The sequence below is a fragment of the Polyodon spathula genome, chromosome 7, assembly GCF_017654505.1.
Source record: "Polyodon spathula isolate WHYD16114869_AA chromosome 7, ASM1765450v1, whole genome shotgun sequence".
Taxonomy (NCBI): domain Eukaryota; kingdom Metazoa; phylum Chordata; class Actinopteri; order Acipenseriformes; family Polyodontidae; genus Polyodon; species Polyodon spathula.
In genome coordinates this window covers 30249065-30272236 of record NC_054540.1, presented here as the reverse complement: position 1 = coordinate 30272236, position 23172 = coordinate 30249065, and the positions used below count along the sequence as shown (strand labels likewise).

General features: G+C 36.9%; 1 protein-coding gene across 1 annotated transcript in view; it reads right to left on the bottom strand.

Annotated features, from left to right (window-relative positions):
- LOC121318503 (transmembrane protein 178B) overlaps positions 1-21849 on the bottom strand; it is a 125358-nt gene extending 103509 nt beyond the window's left edge. The window contains exons 1-2 of the mRNA XM_041255238.1: positions 21344-21849; positions 19819-20581 (exon numbers count right to left, since the gene is read on the bottom strand). Coding sequence (XP_041111172.1) covers positions 19819-20200 — 382 coding nt within the window. The 5' untranslated portion in view covers positions 20201-20581; positions 21344-21849. The remainder of the gene's footprint in view (positions 1-19818; positions 20582-21343) is intronic.
- Positions 21850-23172: the final 1323 nt, after the last annotated feature.

Here is a 23172-nt window from a genome sequence, read left to right as displayed (position 1 = left end):
AGAAGCTGACTGTAACTTCACTAAATGGACTCCCCCCGGGAAAGCAAAAAAAGTTGTGAGAGCACACATGGTAACCTTGCAATATATATTTAATTAATTAGTTCATATAAAAAGAGACAGATGTTAATGTCTAACAGTGCTGACGTTTCAACGCTACCACGCAGAATGATTCTCGTGTATATACTATAATATATATATATATATATATAATATATATATATATATATAATATATATACACACACACACACACACACACACACACATATATATATATATATGTGTGTGTGTGTGTGTGTGTGTAACAGTGAAGTTTTCTTTTTGAATGTACACAAAAGGTTATTTTGTTGTTTTTCAAAAATTCTGTGGATGATGTCATGATTGTCAGAATAAGAATGTTAATTCCAAGAGGTTCCAAAGTTCCTAGTTTGAAAATAAGCATATGTTCCATAGCACTGACTGACCATAGCACCCACAGATGGGGATGTCTTCAGCAGTGTGATTATCATTGTTGAAATGTCGTGCAACTGGAAATGCAGTGGTGTTGATTTGAATGCTTCGTAAATGTTCAACAAATGTACAGTTGGTTGTATGTCTTCCAGATAATGTAGTACACTATTCCTTCAGAGGTGCATGTAAATGGTTCATGGATGTTAGATGATGATTTAGTGCCTCTGATCTCAATTACACCACCGGGCAATAATCTCTCTCTGCCAGTCCCGCCTCTTTTCAAAGGAACACCATGTTCTCTTGTTGTGAGGAGTGCTGGGGAGATGTGAACAAAACTGCTGAATAGCAATTCTGTGACTTAACAGAAATTTAATTACAAAACATATTACAAAAGAAAGATGCTCCAAACACTAAAATGGTGATTAAAACGTCACTATCACTGTTTTCTGGCTTTCTGACATTCAAACAAATTCAATTGAACAAATATGACGACTGGGATATAAACTGGATTATGCAGCAGTCAACAAGCAACACAGAGAGCTGTACGCCAAAAAAAAAAAAAAAAAAAAAAAAAACTTTGATCACTATGCAGTTTAAACTTCAAAAACATTTTCTGTTATTTATTTATGTTACTTTTTATTCACTTATGCTGTATCAGCTATATTTAAACAAAATATATAAATCAATCTTTATCTACATATGCTGTATCAGCTATAACAAAATAATACAAAGTCATACTTACTATCCAACATTGGCTCACTTATTTTTTTGACTGATTTGTATATTAAATATGTTCTGCAGAATCAGCTCATGGTGGAAAATGAAATGCTCCTCGGGGAGACTATGCAGGTAACCTCCAGAGGCTTCAGGCATTATAGCCCCATGTCGGTAACAATAATCTTCCCTCGAGTCAATAATTTTCAACTATAGCCTTATTTATATTTAGATACACTCAATTATGTGCAAGATCAGTTTGGAAGTAGTGAAAATAAGCTAAGAAAACTAAATTTGAATACTCGACTAATAACTAATATGCACTGTTAATCCATTGCAGCACATAAGAACCATATGAGTATCTGTCTGTATTAGTTCCATTGTGCTGCCATTACAGATAATGCTGTGGTCAGCTACTACAGATAGTTGTGCTGGGGGTCTTTTGAGGGTACTACACTGGGAATATAATAGTAGCCCAACCATATTTATGAAACTCTCTTTTTAAGGGCTTGCAGGCACAGAGAGTCTAATTTTATTATAAATGAAATGCTCTTTGGAAATCAACTTTCAGGGGGATGAATATTCATTACAGTAAATCAGCCTTGCCTTCCCTCACACGACAAGACATTTCACAGGAATGAACTCGCTAAATTACTCTTTACATCACTGCCTTCAATCTGAAGAATCTGTCTCCAACCGGCTTGCTTTTGCTTGCAGTTTGCCTGCAGTGTGAGCTTCCCTCCATCCCTGCCTGCATGCTTATTAATCATTTTCCCCAGCATACCTCTATTTAACCATCTTGTCAATGATATATACAGTACTCTCCCTTAGGAAGCAAGCAAAGTGTTCTCTAAGACAGAGTTAGCCACCAGAAACAATATGAATTCATAAATAAATAAATAAATAAATACATATGTATTACTTGTCATGACGCACGTGCATCAATATACGAAATTAACTGAATAACTAAAAGCAAAACAATAGGCAAGTGCATGTTAATAAACTATAATAATAAAGTGACAGACAAACAACGTTAATATAACAAAATCAAAACAACACGGTCAAAAAGCTTAAATCACTATGTTTTATGAAATTAGCTGCCCGTTGTGTTTCAGGTTATCACAGTGGCAGAGGCAAAAATAATGGGTGTTACTTAATGTTAATAAACTAACTGTCAAACTAAAGACATGCACATTACATGACATGCACATGCACATGCACATTATTAAACAGAATGGTGAAGCAACTCACCAGAACGGGAAACACCAAATTGCTTATGGCTTGTGTCTGATTCAAGTTTTTGTCAAGAGCTTGAACAATTTTCAACTCTGAGTAACAAGAGAAACAGCAGCGCATTTTGTAGAGATGAGGGGCACTCGTGGAAATCAGAATACAAAACAATTCAATGACATGACGGCAGTTCTGGAAAGATAGAAAATAAACCAATTAGTGTCCCTCAAGACACTCTCGCGATGACAAGTCGCTTTTTTACAAAACAGCACTGTATCAGTGTCAACGAATCACTGTCAGTGCCAAGAAGGTCTTCTTTTAAACAAAGTTCCTGTTCCTTTAGCCGGAGCATTTACAATGGGAAAAATCGGTTTCACCACAAGGGTGTTCCCCTAGGCAAAGTGTTCTCTTAGGAGGTGTTCCTATACGTGTGAACTACTGACATCGGTAGTTCACACAACATGACATTGGGTAGAAGAATTTGGTGTCGGTTCTAGGCTGTCTAGGAACCGGGTTACTTAATTCATGGAAAAGGTTAATTACACAGTTTTTGCCCATAAAGCACTACGAACTAATGCACACTTGTTTGTGGCTGTAGGTCAAAATAATCAAGTTTGAAGGTCGTTGCATGTCATGGCCGGAGCAGGGGAGAAGGGAAGGGAATGCAAGCCAGCTGACCACATGCATTTATATATATATATATATATATATATATATATATATATATATATATATATATATATATAATATATAATGATCTACATGTAGTAGAGTATAAACATTTTATAATTTAAAGAGAGAAATTTCTTGTCCATGCGTCTTACAAACGTCAGACCTTGAGACGTAATATTTCTCAGTAAAAGAGACACGAAGTCACTGTGTTTACACGACGACGCTAACTGTCTCGTAACACAAAACTCCTTAGTCATAAAGAGTTTTCTTATTCCATTATTTCCATGCACATGGTGTGTAACTGGCTTGGCTCCAATCAAGCTCACCGGAGAACGATGTTGTTCAGCGCACCTTTTGACTCTGCAAAGTAAAATCGTGTTTCCCTAAGTTTCTATATTAGCTTAGTAAATTTACCCTAAACCCATTATACCTGTTCTGAGCCATTGGGTCTATTGGGCTCATGGAATACCGTAGGTACTAAGTAGGTATTATATATGTGTGTGTGTGTGTGTGTGTGTGTGTGTGTGTGTGTGTGTGTGTGTGTGTTTATTAAAGCTGCAGCGCCCCACAATCATGTTCCATTTTACTAGCCTGATACCTGTCCAAGGGTTTAATACATTCATCTGTAATTTACCTAAAATGTAAACGTGAACCAGATGGGACAGAACCCTTTCAGATTAGTGGTTCATTTGGACTAATGGTGGGACTACTCTTATTTTTCTGTTTTTGATATTTATATTTCATACAAATTTGTAAAAACCTTTTGAATTAAACATACTATAATTGTTTTAAACACTCACTTCAGAATTTTGATTTTGAAATTCACATTTCAGGTCAGTTTAGACTACAGTAGACCACTAATAATCCATGCTGACTGGGACCAATTTGAGCTGAAAAACACAGATTAGCTGAAATTGAGTTTACTGTTTGGAGTTAATTGAAAACTCCAAAAATTCAATAATAGAAATAAAATATATGGTCTAAATATATACTGTACATAATCAGCGTTGTTTAGAGGCAGAGAGAGCGGCTTTAAAAAAGTCACTGCTTTCGCTCTCTTTAATTGTTGTAACTGCTCTTCATATACAGACTGCCAGGCTAAGAGAGTCTTCAATCTGTTTAAATCTGCTCGCTTGTCACTGGTTTCATTAAGTACAATACAGTGCTGCCCGTTAGCTTGCACTATACTGCACTCAAATTAAGTGATGACCGTCCAGTTCTGCACAGATCCGCCGATTTCCTCACTAATAAAGCGTGCGAATACCCGTTTCCGCATAGATCAGATGATATCTGCATGAATTAATTTTGATAATGCACTGTATTAAACCACACGGATTATCAAAACACAAATTATTGAAACACAGATTAACAGGAGTCTACAGTACCATAGTTAGGTTACTCCACTAATGACAATTTACAAATATGCAACTTATGATGGAACAACCTATGTAAAAAAAAAAAATGTGTTCAAGGGTCCCCGAGTGGCTCGCCTGGTAACGACAGAAGCATGTGATGTGTATAATGAGTCATACAGTGAAGGAAGCACAGATTTGTGTTCTGACTGTGTAAAGTAGATAATCTTCGCTGGGGCTCAGGCGCTTCCCCGGTTTAGGAAGATAAAACCGGCAGGGATTGTCACCTCCAGGCCCATCAAGAGGGCGGGGGAGGCTGGGATATTTGCCAGAGAAGCCAAAACAAAAACAAAAATTCTGGTCAATATTTCAACATTACAAAAAACAAACAAGTAACATTACCAGTCCTGTCCTATACAGGACCAATTGTATGTATGTTTGTGTGTGGACGGACTAATGCAGTCTGATATTATTATTTGTTGTGTAAGACCAGCGAAAAGCCAGTCTCATAATATAGTCACACGAATGGGGTTAAAATCCCCATTCATAAAAACCTTGTGCAGAAGGTGACCATCTGCCGAGTTAATTAATTGAGTTAATTGGTATGGTTGTAGATGGTCACCTGTGCTAATCAGGAGATGTTATATATACGTGTACATATAGTCGCAGCCCATATATTATGTTATATTCTGACGATTAGATATAGCTATATTATACTGATATATACATATTATAATATATATATATATAATATATATATATATATATATATATATATATATATATATATATATATATATATATATATATATATATAATCTATATATATCTATATATATCTATATATATATATATATATATATCTATCTATAATATATTATCTATATATATATATATATATATATATATATATATACTGTAACAAAGCAGGGCACTTTGTCAGGTTATACCCAGGAATGAGACAGACACACTGGATTTAGAATGTTGTTTATTCAGAAACAGATCATAACCAACAAGCCCCTCCCCCACTCCTGCAGACCACTGCTGACGGTGAATAACATAAATCCAGGATCAACACTCAATAACACACAACACTTCCCAATAACACAATTATTAAAGCAATTTAACAGACAATAAAAAATTTTCTCATAACCCTGCGGTACCAGCATCCTTTGCATCTCTATATACAAATGAGTTATTTGCTGCTGTCACTGATAACTGTTTTTGTTTTCATCTTATATTTTAATTTATCAACCAAGAACATGCACAGGGAATTAAGGCATGTGAATTTGGATAAGACATAAAATTGAAGTCCTATTTTAATCGACTCTGTAATTGCTGATGCATAGTTCATCCCCTAGTCTCTGTAAGTCACTTTGGATAAAAGCATCTGCTAAATGACTCATTAATAATAATAATACACTGAAGGTAAGAAATGAAATTCTTTGTCTACTATGATACATTGCCTTTTGTACACAGAAGACAGCATACAAATAGTACTGCACATTTAATCCAGACTGATAACATTTTCAAAATGATTAGTAGATGCTTGCAGGATTTAAAAAATAAATAGAAAACAGTTGAAATAAAAGTTGGAAGGGGAGATACAGAGTAGGCCTATGCATTAAATGCAAAATGGTAATGTGGGACAGCCCAGTAACATGAACGTGTTTTGAAAAGCTATTATTAAGCTGAAATTGAACTTAACAGTTACATTTTGTTATACATATATTTGTTCATCAGTTACAGAACTGAATCAATATTAGTTTTTAAAACTTTTGGAGATTTTCTTCTTTTTTTTAAAAAGGTATTTATTTAGAGCCCTGTGACGGAGAGCGAATGAATCCGAATCAAAAATCTCCCTCTCGACCAGTGAGGGCACTGTACAACAGGAGCTGCAGGCTTCCTACTGAATGGTTGGGCAGTTCATCCTGGGGACAGTCGGGAGCCGGCCATTCAGGAAGAGGGCGGCATTACGGTACCTGGAGTCATCGCCCTAGTACGATGAGCGAAGTTTCAGTCATGAATTGGAGGAGACGTGATTGAACTAGCTATCGGAGGGGGCGGGGCTTAGGGTACTTTAGGGGGACGTGACGCCGTAATCGGCTCCTTTGTTGTGGTTAATGGGAGGAGGCAAGGACGGAATCTTGAATGAAGTGTGGGTTCATTGAGGAGTATTGTGTTTGTTTTACCAGACGGCTGATACGAAGCTGGAGCTGCAGCAAGAAGCCCGGACTTGAACGCGCACGAGCACCAGCACTCAGAGCACCGCACCTGCACCAGAGCACCCAGTTTGGAGACGTGTTTTTGTGTTTATTATTTCGGGACTGCAACCCCTTTGTTTTGTAGCTGGTAATACCCATTGCTGGGTAGAACCAGCTTTATTATTTTGGGTCCAGTTTTCACTGGCAATACCCATTGCTGGGTAGAGCCAGCTTTATTATTTGAAACCCGGTTTAAAAAGGGCATTAAAAGAAACCTGACCGGTAGACTTCGTGTTTGTCCTTTGTTGGAGCACCTCAACTCACCTATACACCGGAGCACTACAAACCACTTTGCCACAAGCCCATATAAGTACTTGGTTCCTATAATAGGACCCCACCTGACACCATACGATTTCTTATGTGCAGCATGGACAAGTATAGAAATGTAAGACTTTTTAAAAATGTTGTTTTATCCTTGGTTAACAAACTTAAACACTAAATCATTTCTAAATGGAATGAAACTGAATATTATGGCTTTGTTTCAATTAATAATGCTAAATTGGGAAAGTGAAGCTCAAGTGGTTTGTGATGAAAAGAGAGTGAAATCGTGTTTTTGAATTTTGTATAACTGCTTTAGCAAAAGTAGAGGAAAAAAGATGTCCTGCCACAGAAGACATACAGAAACATGGGAGAGGCTTGGTAGGATTACAATGTAGTGAAGTACATTCGTTAACAAGACAACTAAACTGATCCAATGATCACTTTTGGGGAGCTTTGTACAATTTATGAACATTAGTAAATAATCGTCCGAGAAGAGAACATTACCTTTTATTATTGCCATAGAAGAAACTTAACAACCCTAAAGCAATCATTCTCTAATGATAATATCCATGGCTGGGGAATGTGTTACTTAATTAAATGACGGTACATCATTGCAAATTGAACAGCCCTTAATGTGCAAGGTAGCAGTCGAAGGGGACATTACCTTCTACTCAACTAATGCTAGATGCCCATGATTAATACTGGAGTTCTACTACTCTATTTTAATTTTAAAACATGATCTCTGGTACCACACTAGGTAAAGAACATGCTGCTTGCAGGCCCAGCTTCAGATATTCTTGCACCTTCACGGTCATTTCACTAGGAGAATGGAACTGTCCCCACCCTTCCTTTCCTGTCATTAACCAATCAGTTGCTTTGCTTGATGACTGGCATGCTTTGCAGCCAGTAGGAGGCTTGACCCAGAAGATATTGCTGAGGTGAAATGACATTGGAGGTCCAAGTGTAACATTTTTCCTGGAAGGTAAGGCAAGCAAACTGAGAACTTTTGTTAACCTAATGTAGTATTGTGGCAAAGTGGTGAGCACGTGCAGAGCTGGGTGAGCTGGGTGTCATCAGCATAGGAGTGAAACATGAGGCTGCGTTGGGAAATGAGGTGACCCAAGGGAAGCTTGTAGATATTGAAGAGAAGGGACCCAAGAACAGATCCTTGGGGGACACCACAAGTGACTGGGTTTGTGACATCACTGCATCCCTGCATGTGTCCGGATAGGTAAGAGGACATCTAGGAAAGACAGGTGGCAGAGATCCCAACATATTTCTGAAGGCGGTCAAGAAGAATGCCATGATCTATGGTGTCAAAAGCAGCTGTTAAGTCAAGGAGGACAAGCACAGATTGAGCACCAGCATCAGCATTAAACAGGAGATCTTTCACAATCTAGAGCAGAACAGTTTCAGTACTGTGATGTGGCCCGAAGCCAGACTGTAGGGATTCAAGCAGATTGCTATCCATGAGATGTTTCATCAGCTGACTGACTACAGCCCTTTCGAGAGTTTTGGAGAGAAAAGAGAGATTGGAGATGGGATGGAAATTAAATAAGTCAGATGATCGAGGGAGGGTTTTTTGAGTACCAGTGTAACTCTGGCAAGCTTAAGGGCAGCAGTTCCAGACCCTCACGATTCTCTGTGTAAAAATGTGCCTCCTATTTTCTGTTCTGAATGATCATTTGTCTAATCTCCATTTGTGACCCCTGGTCCTTGTTTCTTTTTTCAGGTCAAAAAAGTCCCTTGGGTCGACATTGTCAATTTTGAATTTTGAATGCTTGAATTAGGTCGCCACGTAGTCTTCTTTGTTCAAGACTGAGCATATTCAATTATTTTAGCCTGTCTGCATATGACATGACCTTACACTTTTTTCTCTATCAAATGTCATTTGTCATGTGTCTGCCCAGTTCTGAATCTTGTCTAGATCATTTTGAATGACCTTTGCTGCTGCAACAGTGTTTGCCACTCCTCTTATTTTTGTGTCGTCTGCAAATTTACAGAGTCTTGTAAAGAGTTTCTGAGCTTCGCAACTTTTGCTACGTCATCTTGTCGCTTGAGTGGAAAAGCAAAACAAGAGCTGCTCGAACTGTCCTAAGAGTGCACGCTGAAAATTTTCCGGAACAGGCACCTTGTCAGTTTTGGCCAACTGTTGCTGCAGAGTTACTAGTTTTAGTAACTGAAGTCATGGAAGTGATGCTGCCTTTCTCCACAACATATATATGAGAAGCATCATTCTCTGCTATGGCAGCAATCAAGACAAAGGTCCCAACTAGAAGTGGAGAATGATTTACGAGTTTGCTTGTCAACCATCACACCAAGGATAGACAGACTCTGCAGTAAGAAAACGGCATACCCAACCCAATGACTGTAAGTACTGTATAATCTTTTTCTTAAAGCATCACTAACAGTATGTGTTTATATAACGTACACTTATATACTTTTGTCAATCAGTTTTTCAGTTGGGGGTCCGTGATTAATATTGCATTTGAAAGAGGGTCTGTCAATAAAACAAGTTTGAGAACCCCTGTTTTAATGCACCCACACCAGGCTGGATTTTTCCAGGTAATTGAGTGCTAATTGGGGCATGGCCACCTGTATAAAAGGGAAGGCAAAATCCTTTGTTTGAGGAAGAAGGAGTTAACTGTGGAACTGGCTAATGCCTGGCCTACAACTGTTTACTCTTTTGTTTGAAATTTTATTTTGGCCCTCATGCTCATTTATTTGTTCCTGTGTGTGTGTGTGTGTGTGTGTGTGTGTGTGTGTGTGTGTTTGTTTAATAAATGTGCATTTTAGCTCGTGAACTGCAGCTTCTGTCTCTGAGTCTATAATTCCTGCCGGTAACATCTTGGGCCACAGCGCTGTAAACTAACAATAAAAATGGTATTTTGTATTACAGTTCATATGAATCGAAACTGCTTTTTTTTTTTAATGGAGGTTCTGAGAATGTGAATATATGTATAAAATCAACAGATTTATAAGAGACTAAGTATGATAAGAATTTGAAGAAGATCCCTAATCCTAGGCAGCAGGTAACTGTAACTGTCTTTAAGAAGTTTTAAGTTGTTAGGTATTAATTAAATGGGATGAAAAAAAAAACATGTTAATTACTTAATATAACAAAGCGTTCCCTTGGTTGTTTTTGTTTACACAATTATTGAGTACCAATCAATAATAGCGATGGACATGTGTAATTGTTTATTCGAATAATCAAATAAAAAATGATTAATCGCTTACAAAACTACTGATCATTTTATCTATCTTGTATTGCAATAAATATAAATAGTCTGAGCAGACCCATTAACCACTCTAAGGTGACGACTACAAGCCAACGTATTACTATGAATACATTTTAAATACATCAGTATTTGTTTCTATGGATCTAAATTACTCAATCTCCTAATAGAGAAAAAAAAAAAAAAACAGTAAATGCTGAATTGTAGAATATTTCATTTTTTATGTCCACTTTTTGAAGACATCCTATTTTCACAATCAATGAATTATGAAACAGAATAAAAACATAATTGTAAAAATAAGATACGTCAAGTGCAGTCTTTAGCATAAATATTTTCGATCTGTAATACAGCTGGTGTCTTTTTCTTTGAAGACAATTACAAAAAAAAACATGCAGCTCTATGCAGTGTGTACAGGTACTGTGTCAATAAGGCAAACGTTTACAGCATTTATTTTGAAGTGATAAAAACGGGTATATTTACACTATTCTTTCAAAAATGGGAATTTACACAGGGAACTACAGAGTACGCGGCAATGGGTAAATTTCATAGAAACCGTGAAAACAGTGAAAAAAAAAAAATACAGCCTTGACAATGAAACTTTAAAACCCGGACGTAAACAGTATCACACGAGTCCATAAATAAGGATTCAAAGATGGAAAATAGAAAGAAAAAAATAAGAGTTTGGTTCCAAATCAAAGCTGAATTTGGGTGTCTATCCTTGGTGATAACAGTGCTACAGAAAATCAGATGGGCCAAAGCTAAAACAGGATGCCAGATGGTGCTCACCTAGTGTTGCAAAAGACAATAACTGATTCAGACAGGGGACTATTATGGAAACAGTGTGGCAGTAATTTTATCAACAGCAAGCAAAACAGCTAAGAAATCATGTAAATTACATTACAGGCTGAGTACAATGTTATTCCAGGCTGAGTACAATGTTATTCCAGGCTGAGTAGAATGTTATTCTCCTGACAGGTGCAGATCTCAAATAAAATTCTGTTAAACAGACTTCTGCTTTACAAACTCAAGGGATACTGAACATTGTGGAACACCTCCCTTGGAAGTCACTGAGAGAACTCCTAGAGTAAATACTTTGAAAATACAAAGGTATTTCAACAGTAAGAACAGATTTTGTTTAATTGTGTTCCCTCCTGTGGCAGGGTGAAAGCCCTGCCAGTGCACGGGTGTGTGTTGTGTGGAGAATATTAGGTTGGCAGGGAGGGGGTTACATTTTCCCTGTCGAACCAGGAAGGACTGAAACGAGTGACCAGCACAAAAAACATGCTTCTTCCTTGCAGACAAAAGTGGAGATGTTGAAAGTTGTGGATAATGCAACCCCATATAACAAAAATATGTTGCAGAGATTTAAACATTCCTTCAAACACAACCATTCTGATACAGTAATACTGCCCTATGACAGCAAACTGTGGATACAAGTCATCAGCATTTCTGATTTTCTCAATACCTTGATGTTGAGGCCACCTTGCTTTTGTAGTTTTAAAATGCCTGTGATCAGAAAGTGCCAGTATCTGGGACTACTATGTAATGTTGCATTATAGATTTTCACTAGTGCAATACACTGCAATTTACTGTTACCTTTGCTACAGGTTATTTTTTTTTATTAAACTCTTTTTGTAGTGTATATTTTTAAAAAGTTCACTTACAACTGCATTTTCAGTAAAATGTACATTACCGTTAAATGCATACTTTTCATTGTGCTGTAATTGAATTTGATTTCTGTGTTACTGTAACTTCAATAAACTGACAGGATGCAATTGACATCGACTCCTGATAAGAATTACAAGATTTTTTTTTTTGATGGTCTCTTGAAACTTGTATTAATGAGAGTTGACTGTATTTTAAACATTATAAGTAATGAGAGGTGACTTGTATCATTCATTTTTTTATTACTATTTGGCTGCTGGGATTTTCTGATTCTTGCAGGGTAGTGCTGCAGCTATTTAGCTCTTGATATGACCTTCAAAGGGCAAAGGCCATTTAAAACTCCTTCAACAATGACATATTGAAACTGTTCCCAAATACAAAACACATCCATTGCGCCTGGGCTTGCAGGCATTGCCGCTGTGCAGGTTTTTAAAAGACAGTCACTGCTGCAGGATTTAATTAACCAGAGGGCAAGACGTTCCAGTCTGACAGAGCAAGATATGGGAAAGCCTGTTTATCAACTCAAAGGGTGAAACTGCAGAATTTAAAGCATTCCTTGGAGATTTCCAATTTTAAAAACAACTTTTTTTTTTCTTTTTCCAGTGTGCTTGCATTTTATTGGGTAGCTTCAGCTCTGAAGGGCAAATAAAGAACATGAATTCATGCAAGGTATAAAGCTGCAGTCTCCCATGTTTAATTGCACATCGAAATAGAATCACAACATTAATCCACGGCAACACACTGTTGACGATTTGGTTTGTTTACTGCTGTAGCTAGACCCCACTTAAAATACTGTGTCCTGTTGTGGTCACCTCACTACAAAAAATATATTGTAGCCTATTTAATTGATCTGAAACTCTGAGAATCTGTATACACCACTGAGACAATAAAAGCTTATGTGTAAGTCTCTTTAGTTAATTTCTGTATGTATAAATATGCAAAACACTAGAGGATCCTAGATCTGTTACCTTTTAGATCAATATTTATACTATCTTATTTTAGGCAATATTTAGAAATTTGTTTTAGATTTTTTTTTCTAATTTTACAATTAAAACCACATTTTTTTAAATCTCGTTTTTTATTTTTGTTTTTATCAGATTCTGTATTGGACTGTTTTTAACTGAATGGTTTATTTGTTCTTTCTATGTGTGTGTGTGTGTGTGTGTGTGTGTGTGTGTGTGTGTGTGTGTGTGTGTGTGTGTGTAAAGCACTTTGGGATCTTTGTGATGAAAGGTGCTAAAATGTGAATTATTTTGTTATTGCATTTGGGAATGAAAACAAGCTAATCCCAAGATTTAATGGAATGAGTTAGGTGAGTAGGTTATAAGATTTTAATGTGATTAGTTGAAAAAAAAAAAAAAAAACAGAAAAGTGGGGATGTAAGTTTATAAAATCCTAGACTGTAGATAAAGTTAACCCAAGTCACAATTTAGCACAGAGAGTACTGCAGAGTTTTTTTTTTTTTTTTTACATAAATGCATTGAATAGTTTACCAGGTGAAGTACAGTACAGTAGTAAATAAGATTCTGCTTTATGAAATTCAAATCCATGAGATGAGGCAATTTACGACCATTCTGAAAGTTTACCACAGTAACATTGCAGTTTTCCCGTGGTTATACTATACATTTACCACGGTTTGCCAAGTTTCTTTAACATGCTTTACTATATCTCTCTGGGCTTTAAATGCTTACCTATGTCAAGCATTCATGCTTTATTACACAGTGCTATGCTTTTTCACTAGGGTAAAATTTTTATAAAGGATGTCTCTAAAGGTCAAACATCCTTTTCTCGTTTCCTAACATTTCTTACGTTGTTCTCACACTAGCGTCCACATTCCCTGAAATAATTTCCTTATTTTTTAAACCGTATGGGCTACTCAACCTTTGGGCTACACAGACAGGAATTTAAAAGCAAAGAGCAACTTTTAATTCAATAGAGCTCTGTTCATTTCACTTGCAGCCACAAAGACACCAGTGCAGAACATTCATTATTAATTGGGCTGGCTTTGAGATCCTCCCTACTGAATTCATTCTATTGGGTTTTGTGACTCTTAGATCCATAGTATTGAGTGGCCTGCTCTGAGCTGGCTGGAAGGTCCCAGTATTAGTATCACATTGCAGGGTCTACGATTTCCTAGTATAAAGCTATCCTGCATGGTTAATGACTCAAAAGCTAGGTTTTTCTGTTCACCACCTGGACATGGAATTTAAAATCTGTCTCATTTACTGGAGGCGGCCTGTACGTGTGCCTCTTCCACTCTATACAGTTTTACATATATTTTCAGATCTGCTTATTTTATAAGCCACAATTTTACTTCTTGAGAAATTAAAGTTACTGAGAATATCAGAATCAAGATATATGTATAGCTTAGCCAAATAATAACGTATGTTCTGCAAGTCATAGTAAAAAAAAAAAAAAAAAAACAACAACACTGTTATTAACATACTGTTATAAGTATTTCACTGCATTTCAGTTTAGGGTCTGAGCTATTTTGCCTGTTATTTTACTGTTAGATTTGTGGCTAGAAGCCTAATTCTAAAAAGGTTACAGGTACATGTCTTACACACACTAGGCTTTCATAAAAAATTTAAAAAAAAGTGAAATAGTCTCAAACTCACCCTGCTCAATACAGATAACAAAAACCCACAGAAAATGTGACGCTTTTTAGAAAGAAAAAAAAAACATTTGTTTGTAAAAATAAAAAAAAACTTTTGCATGGTCAGCTCAAATCTGACAGTGTACAGTGAAGTTTCAACATGAAGGAACATGGAATTTTTTGTAACAAATTGGATAATAAATTAAAGGAATTATGGCCATATATACAAAAAGGACCAAAAGCAACCAAAAAAATGTGTGTGTGTATATATATATATATATATATATATATATATATATATATATATATATATATATTGAATATAATTAATAATTGAAAATGTGCAAAAGAAACAAAAACCCATTTAAATTATTCATCCCAGGCACCCTGATCATGTGGCACAAGATGAAGCTGTTCACTGTGACTTGAATAGCTAGCAAGGTCAATGGCAACCAGGGCAACATAACCCTAAACAGCTCTGGCCTCGTGCATCTGATCCACAAACACAAATAAAATCAGTTCTCAGCAGCAGTACTTCGATTCAGCACTGTTCAGATCAATTTAAATAGAACCCCTGTTTTAGTAGTCTCACTCAGAAGCCAGTGCTGCTTACCTGGCTAAAATAGGCAGCATTCCATGTGTAAATTACATTAATTCATTCTGGTTCCTTGTATACATGTGGCCACTCCCAAATTAGCACCAATTACCTAACTGGGGAATGGCCACACCTGTGATTGTTGGCAGGTATAGATTTAACCCCATCCCTGCCAACCTTACATTCCCACACACACCATATACATTAAGGGCTTTCGCCCTGCTGAAAATAGTATTTTTATAACACAAATTTTGTATTTGCAGGAGTTTTCATACTCCCCTGGCAAAATGTACAAGTAGCCTTCACATATCATAGATTTTGTATTAAAATATTTTGCATATATTTAAACATGATACAATTATCTATTCAGGGATGCCAAGATATTTAAAGTGCAAGGGGCCTAAGTGTGAAGAATTGGGTAATACAAATCATATCCCTAGTTTTCTACTTTCCTAAAACTAGATAACATTTTGGGTTACCACTGAACTTATGAGATGACTTAAAATGTTGTACATATATTTAATGATATGCTATTCAGGGATACTACAGTATTTATTAAGTAAGGGGCCTGAGTTGGATAAAAGTCCCAATACATGTGGCAATACATGTTATATCCCCAGTCATTGTGTTTGTATGTATGTGATAGGTAGATTGACAGATTATATAATGTGACAATATTTAAAGAAAAAAACTAAACAAAATCCCTTATTCTTTAACTACAGTACAGACTTGTAAAAATAGCTGTAACCAGCATTAACATTTTTATAATAAATTACAACAGCAGGCTTGTACAAATGTTACCTCAAGCAGTCTGACAAACAACTTTTCATCATTGCATATTACATGACTTCTCACACCCTATACATTGTCTTGTGTTTTTTGTTTTCCTCCACCATTCCTCCTCCTCTATAACTCAACCACCTTTGCATCGGTCTCCTCTTGGGGGTCAGTGATCTCACTTTCTCTAACCCTTGTTTAAGCTGTGCTTCCTTTACCTCCCCGAGTCAGAGGAGACCCATGGCCAAACCCAACCTTTTAGCATCTCATGATCTATCACTACCCTCACAATCTGAGGAGTTAAGCTTATGCTTGCTAAACCTCACTTTAGGAGCTCTTACTTTGTAACTCGAGGCTCCCTTCTTGTTTCAGGTTCTCTGGGGGTGCGTCTCTGTCCCAGCTTTGGAAGTCTATAATTCACCTCGTTGAGGGCAGCTGTCCAAGCCAGAGTTCCCTTTTCTTCCTTCCTTTCAGGTTCTTGAGCCTCTATTTATGTATGACCCCCAAGAGACGGGGACCACTCTTTCATATGTCAGGTCCCCCAAGAGATGGGGAACCCTTGTGTATGTAGGGTCCCCTAAGAGATGGGGATCCCTTATGTATGTAGGGTCCCCCAAAAGATGGGGACCCCTTTTCTATATGCATTCAATCTTTACTAACTCCACGTCCCTGAGGGTAATGTGCACCCAGCCTTGGAGCTTGCGACGTGGTCTCACATAACTGTAAAGGTGACTTCACCATGAAGCGGACATCATCCTGCTGAAGGCTTGGTCCTAACTATGGTTGGCTCTCCGAGAAGTCAGGTGATGTCATTACAGGTAGCCTGGCTCCTGCCTGTGAACCTTTCATACCAATTGAAAACTTTTCTTGTTCCATTGAAAGCAGACAGGGCTAACAGCGTTGAAAGCTCACATTTGCATATGATTTGAATGGAATGAAGAAGGCTGTTAAGTGCATGATTTTCAGTGAAGCTCAAAGCAAGCCCACAGAAAAAGATATGTAAAAACAAACTCTGTCCCCATCAAAAAACAGATATGCCATACAACACAGTGTGTATCTGGAGACTGCAAGTGATATTACTCTGATGCATTGCTTGGGTTAGAAACATGTTTAACAAAGCTAACTCTAATTGATTAATATTTTTGGCTGGGGTGCTTTCTTTGCTCAGTATATTATTTGTTATCAATATTTGAATAAACTGTTTGATTACTTTCTTTCTAAAACATTTAGTGTGTGTGTTTTGTATGCATGTGTCCATGTACTGTATATTTATTCTGTATTATATTGTAAATGCAATCCCTCTGTTATACACTTCCATTGGGATTCCATATATTGGACACTAGAGTTTTGATAAACACACTTCACAAAGCCTCCCATTCACAGCACAGCACACACTGATAAGTCAGAGTGGAAGTAGCACATAACTTACTTATAACCCTGAACCCTAAAAATGAATGTCAAATCACATAATGGCTATAACTGGGGGTGCATTTAATGTACACTAATACAACTTTGACATAGTAAAAACATATGTAATATGCATGGTAAAGTATAGGTAAGCACTGTAAAGCCCAGAAAGGTGTGGTAAAGCATGCTAAAAAAAGCATGTCAACCAATTGTAAACTATGGTAAATGTATAGTATTATATCATCATGGGAAAAGAATGTGAACGCTTCAGAATTAATATGTACATTTCCTATGGTTAACCTTTATACGGTTACTTCATAGTATAAAAAGTTTTACATCTTTTTTGGAAGAGTTTCAAAGATGATGAAGGAATTAGAAGCACTAGTCACTGAGCAATGGTGCGTTAAATTGTAACACATTGCACTCTTTTTATACGACTTAGACAAATATTGAAATACGGAAATATGTTATTTGAACAGTTGGACATAGAGATATAATGTGATTTAGCACATAAAATGTATCCTCACCTCACATATACAAGGATCAGTTTTAGGTGGTCTCTTGAGTGGTTTTTATAATTAGGTTTGACTGTTTATTTTTATCTTCTGATCTTTGAAAAAAGCTTCATGCAGACACCGAAATACATTTCCCAAATGATTGCAGACAAGAAGAGAGTGGAGAGTGCACTGTCTTCTATATCCAAATATAAACACTCCTTTGAGAACTAAGGTAATAAGTAGCATCAGCAGAAACAGCTGCTGAGTGCCCAATTGCTGGCCTCTTTGCATAAAACACCTCCCTCCTGACACACACCAAAAATACATCAGTTAGTCAGTGGCTGCAAAGATAATCTCTGATGCATGATCAGCATTTTAATTTACAGTGTAGTATATGTACATTTATTGGTCTCTGTGTGTGTGTGTGTGTGTGTGTGTGTGTGTGTGTGTGTGTGTGTGTGTGTGTGTGTGTATGTATATATATATATATATATATATATATATATATATATATATAACTCAACTAATGCCATAACTTCCAACTCTTAAATTGACCTGGTTGAACTGGTAATGTCCATTTACAACTGACAGTTTCAACATTTTTTAGTTATTACTTAGTCTCCCCAAACAGATTCACTTCTCTCTTTTGTTCTTTAACCTCATATTTTCAGTAGACACCATTTGGATCTTAAATTCATAGACGAGAACAGAAGATATTTTGGCAATGAGATATGGTGAGCACGAACATTTTATTAAACAAATATTAATTGAATGTGCTTACATTGCTATTTATAATAATAGTAATAATAATAATAATAATAATAATAATAATAAAATAAACAACTTTATTTTATATAGCACCCTTAAAAGCATTCGTCTCAGAGAGCTTAACAAAAGAAAACACAAGAAGTCATCAAAACACAGAACCCAAACACAGAAATAAAGAATCATAAATAAGAAAGCCTTTCTAAAAAAGTAAGTCTTAAGACTTGATTTAAAAACACTCAAAGTAGCAGAGTCTCTAATCTCTACAGGAAGAGAGTTCCACAATTTAGGGGCATAGCAACTAAATATGTAAACATAGTGCATAGGCGAGCACGAGGGACACTCAACAATCTAAGATCATGTGAGCAGAGGTTGCAGGTAGGAGTATAAAATGATAAAAGATCAGATAAATAAAGTGGGGCCAGACCATGAAGAGCCTTATAGGTAAGCAGTAGAATTTTAAAATTGACTTCAATCCAATGCAAGGCCTCTAAAACAGGAGTGATATGATCTCTGGTGCAAGACCTGGAAAGAACTCTGGCTGCAGAGATCTGGACACATTGCAGTCTGGTGAGGATGCAATTTGAGACACCAGCAAACAGGGCATTACAGTAGTCAATCCTGGAGAACACTGTAAGAGCAAAGGCAGCAGCAGCAATATTGGGTTTAATTTGGGTGTCATCAGCATAGAAATGATAATTCAAACCATGTGATCTAAGGATGTGGCCTAGAGGTACATGTTAAATAAAAGGGGGCTCAAAATAGAGCCTTGAGGAACACCAGGTGTAACTGACCCGACTTCAGAAATAAATCCACCAAGGGATATGAATTGTTGACGTCCTGTTAGATATGAGCTAAACCATTTAACAGCAGTGCCAGAGAGACCAAAAAACACTCTACTCTGTCTAGCAGGATCTCATGAGTTACATTATCAAATGCTGCACTAAGATACAGTAGAATTAAAATTAATATAGCATCTGAGTCTGCAGCCATTAAAAGATCATTGGTGAGTTTAACAAGAGCAGTCTCAGTACTGTGAAGATGTTGAAAACCTATTTGAAGAGGTTGATAAAGCTTGTTAGCAGTAAGATACCAATTTAATTGCTCACTGACAGCACGTTCAAGTAGTTTAGCTAGAAAGGGTAGATTAGAAATGGGCCTACAATTATTAAAATTATTGGAATGGCTCTATTAATCAAATGGTATAACCAATTAAAAAACAATCCATAATATATATAAAAAAAACGTAGCAACTTGTCACCAGTATAGGAGGAGAAACAGATTGTTTGTGCTGAAAGTCGCAAAAGAAACAATAAAAGCACAGTTGTTAAACCTTACCTTTGGCGACAAGGTCCTCCATATCCTGATCGAACCCTGGTCGATGGCATTTGCTCCACAGCCCCATGTTGGTGGAGTTATATTGCCTGTTGCACTCGTCTGCAGCGCTCATGGCAAAAAGCTGCCTCCGATTTCTCGCCAACAGCAACTTCTCTTCCCAGCGGTCCAGTCTCGATCTGCTAGCCCTCAGTGGAAGGCTGTTGTTGGGTATGTATATAAAGCCTGGGTCTTTCCTCCTGTTGCTGAAGCTCTTGCATCTTTCCCTGTATCTCTTGGCGTCTGTTTCGTACCAGTGATCGGAGCAGATAGCCACTGCGAGCATGCCCAAGGCGCAGAGGGCGAGAGAAAGGCCAGCGTAGAGAAGCAACTTTCCTGCAGCCATGGTCAAGCCGCATCAGCACCACCGCAGACCAAACAGCTCCTCTGCGTGCACTCGCATTGAATTATTCAGTGCATAACAACCTCGGCAACGATAATTACACCATCATTCGAGAAATAAATACATTGGTGAATTAAAACAGGACGTGTTTATCAAACCCGTGTTTGATCTGTGAGTCCGGGGAGCTGTATATGCAGCAAAAAGGTGTTTTGCAGCTATGTGCAAGCGTTTATTTAGAGTTCAGCGCCTAAGGAAAGATGCGTATCTCACTCTGTTTAAAAACCATTCAGTGTCTTTTTCTGAGTTAGGCAGATGGAATTGAAAAATCCACACATACGGGCTGTTTAAATAAATACCCCATATATCCGTCTGAACGATCGGCACCTTTAAACAGAGAGTGGGAGAGAAAAAAATAACAATATACAGCTGATAGGAACAAATGTTGTATGGCACCACTGTTTTGTTTTTTCCTGTTGTATATTCGGGGAAGGGGTGGGGTGCAGTTTTGAGAGTGGGGTTTAAAATTCCGTACCAAAGGTCTGTCACATAAATTGGTTCTCAACCAAAGCTATTTGTTTCATGTTAAGCTGGTTGTCTACTGCGATAACCCGAAGCAGGGACCTTGCAGTTCACAGCAGACAGTGTATTTGTTCCCAGCGTCAATGTTATTGAGCAAAAACAGATGTATCTTTTGTTGATCTAGTAATATTCAACCACCCCACCCCCTTCCCGTTTTGGTTATGCAGCAGAAGGCTCAGCAGCCCGTCAGTTCCCAAGCATTTACTGTAGGTTTACACTGGGACACCAACACTATGAAAATACACCTACACACACACACACACACACAATGCTGCATGTATGAAATGGTCATACAAGCTGCAAACAGTTTATACAGTCTATTGTTTTGCAATGTAACAAATTATCATCAACCAACACAAACGAGAGAGATAAAACAGCACATACAATTTAACTCGTATAGTCTGAAACATAATCATATTTTGAGATAGGGTAGACAGGCATTATTATTAAATCAACACTTAACCACACAAGTGTAACCAAATACAAAATGTATGATTAAAGTACATAAATAGATAGATAGATATGTTCAACATATTTTTTTGTTTATTAAAACTAGAAATCACTCACCAAATCTTGACGATTTCATATAATTCCACGCCGTTCATGTATTGTCTTACTTTGTTTTAAATATACTCTCTCTCTCACACACACACACACATAGTTTTTTTTGTTTGTTTTGTTTTTTGTTGTTTTTAAAAAACGTCAACGCTGCTTGTAAGGACAGCTAGCTTGTTTACAAACCGACCAGCTCACTCTTTCATTCCAAATGTCAGACTGTGAAGCCTGCATCAGTTGATTCTGTTTTGTTTCATAATATCTTCTCCCCTTACCCTCTCACATAAGCGTCCATAAAATACAGTACATTAAAAAAGCCGTTTACTTCTATGACATACAATTACATTTTTAAACCTCCCTGTTCGTCCGAGATAGACCGAGAAACCATTGGAGTTTCTGTTTATAAAACTATACTGCGTTCTGGTGTCTAACTAAAACAATATCCCTCCTTTTTCTGTCTTTAAGCTTTGCAATTCACCCCGAATTGTACAACCCAGACGTTTCTAACCAAGAGCCAGTGGGTGATGTCATTGTGACAACGTGAGCCTCATCTCTATAAACTACTTTCTTAAAGCCACATACTGCATCAGCATCCAAAAAGAAAAAAAAAATGCCATAGCTGGTTCAATTTTAATTAGCAGGTTCAAAAAATGGGTTTGCATTATTGATTTTCTTTGTGTGGTGTGATAAAAACAGGGCATCAAATATTTATATAGGCCTATAGGTCTACCAGTTCCAGCGAACATATGTTCTGTGTTGCTTATTTAATAGTCATGAAATATTGTTACAGTGTATTCATGAATGGTGTGTCAATACTGATCCCCGTTTCAAAAGTCTTTACACCCTTGTGAATTCTGGTTCGTTTAGATATGTGTTTTGTATCTCAAGAGGAACTTCACAAGTGAACTGAGTTTAGTTTACAATACCTGGTGAGGCAAAGAACAGCGTCAAAAACAATTTGATTACATACACTGTTAATACAATTGCTGATTAATACAGTTGTTAATATAATTCACCAGCATCCAATATTTTCCTGATGGTCCAACATGCCTCTTGTGTCTTTTGCATTGGACACTCATTAGCTATCTCCCACCATCAGTGATAGTTGGAGAGATGGAGTTCTGCCATCTTGCAATCCTAATGTCACATTTCCATTTGCCACTGGGACTGACTTGAAAGTGGTTCGAAATCAGACTTCGATCAAATCGATTTCCCCCACTCACGCTCATGGTGGACGTTAACAAAAGTGCCCAAAGTACTGAATGTGAGATGCAGGTTTTAACTGTTTTTACTGCAGAAAAAAAAGTTGTCTGAACATGAAACCTGCGAATATATTTTACTGTCAGGGAAATAATTCAGGATGGTGAATTAATGGATAAATAGCAACCATATAAAAATAAAAAACAAACAAAAAAAAAAAAACAATAACAACAATACAGACAGGTTATGTTTGACTTGTGTAATGCCTGATTTCAGATTGGATTGTTAATTGTGGATTGTTAATATGATTACATTTTTCAGTAACTTGTAACTGTAATGGTTCCTTTTTCAGTTAGGCAGCTGAATGTAGCAATGCATTACAGTTTAGGTGAAAACAACATTTAGTTACATTTAAATAAAGGAAAATGGAAATCAGAAAGCGCTTCAACAGTGAAAGTCAAACCCTTCACATGAACGTGTTTTTTCGGGTATAGCATCTTTCTAGGAAATGTTGTCAGAGGAGGGAACAACCTCTATGACCTACAGTGTGACCAAACTGAAAGAAGCTCAGTAAAATGTAAAATGTGCCTGAGAACTAACTATTTGTAACTAACTAGTTATTATAACTGCTTACTTTTTAA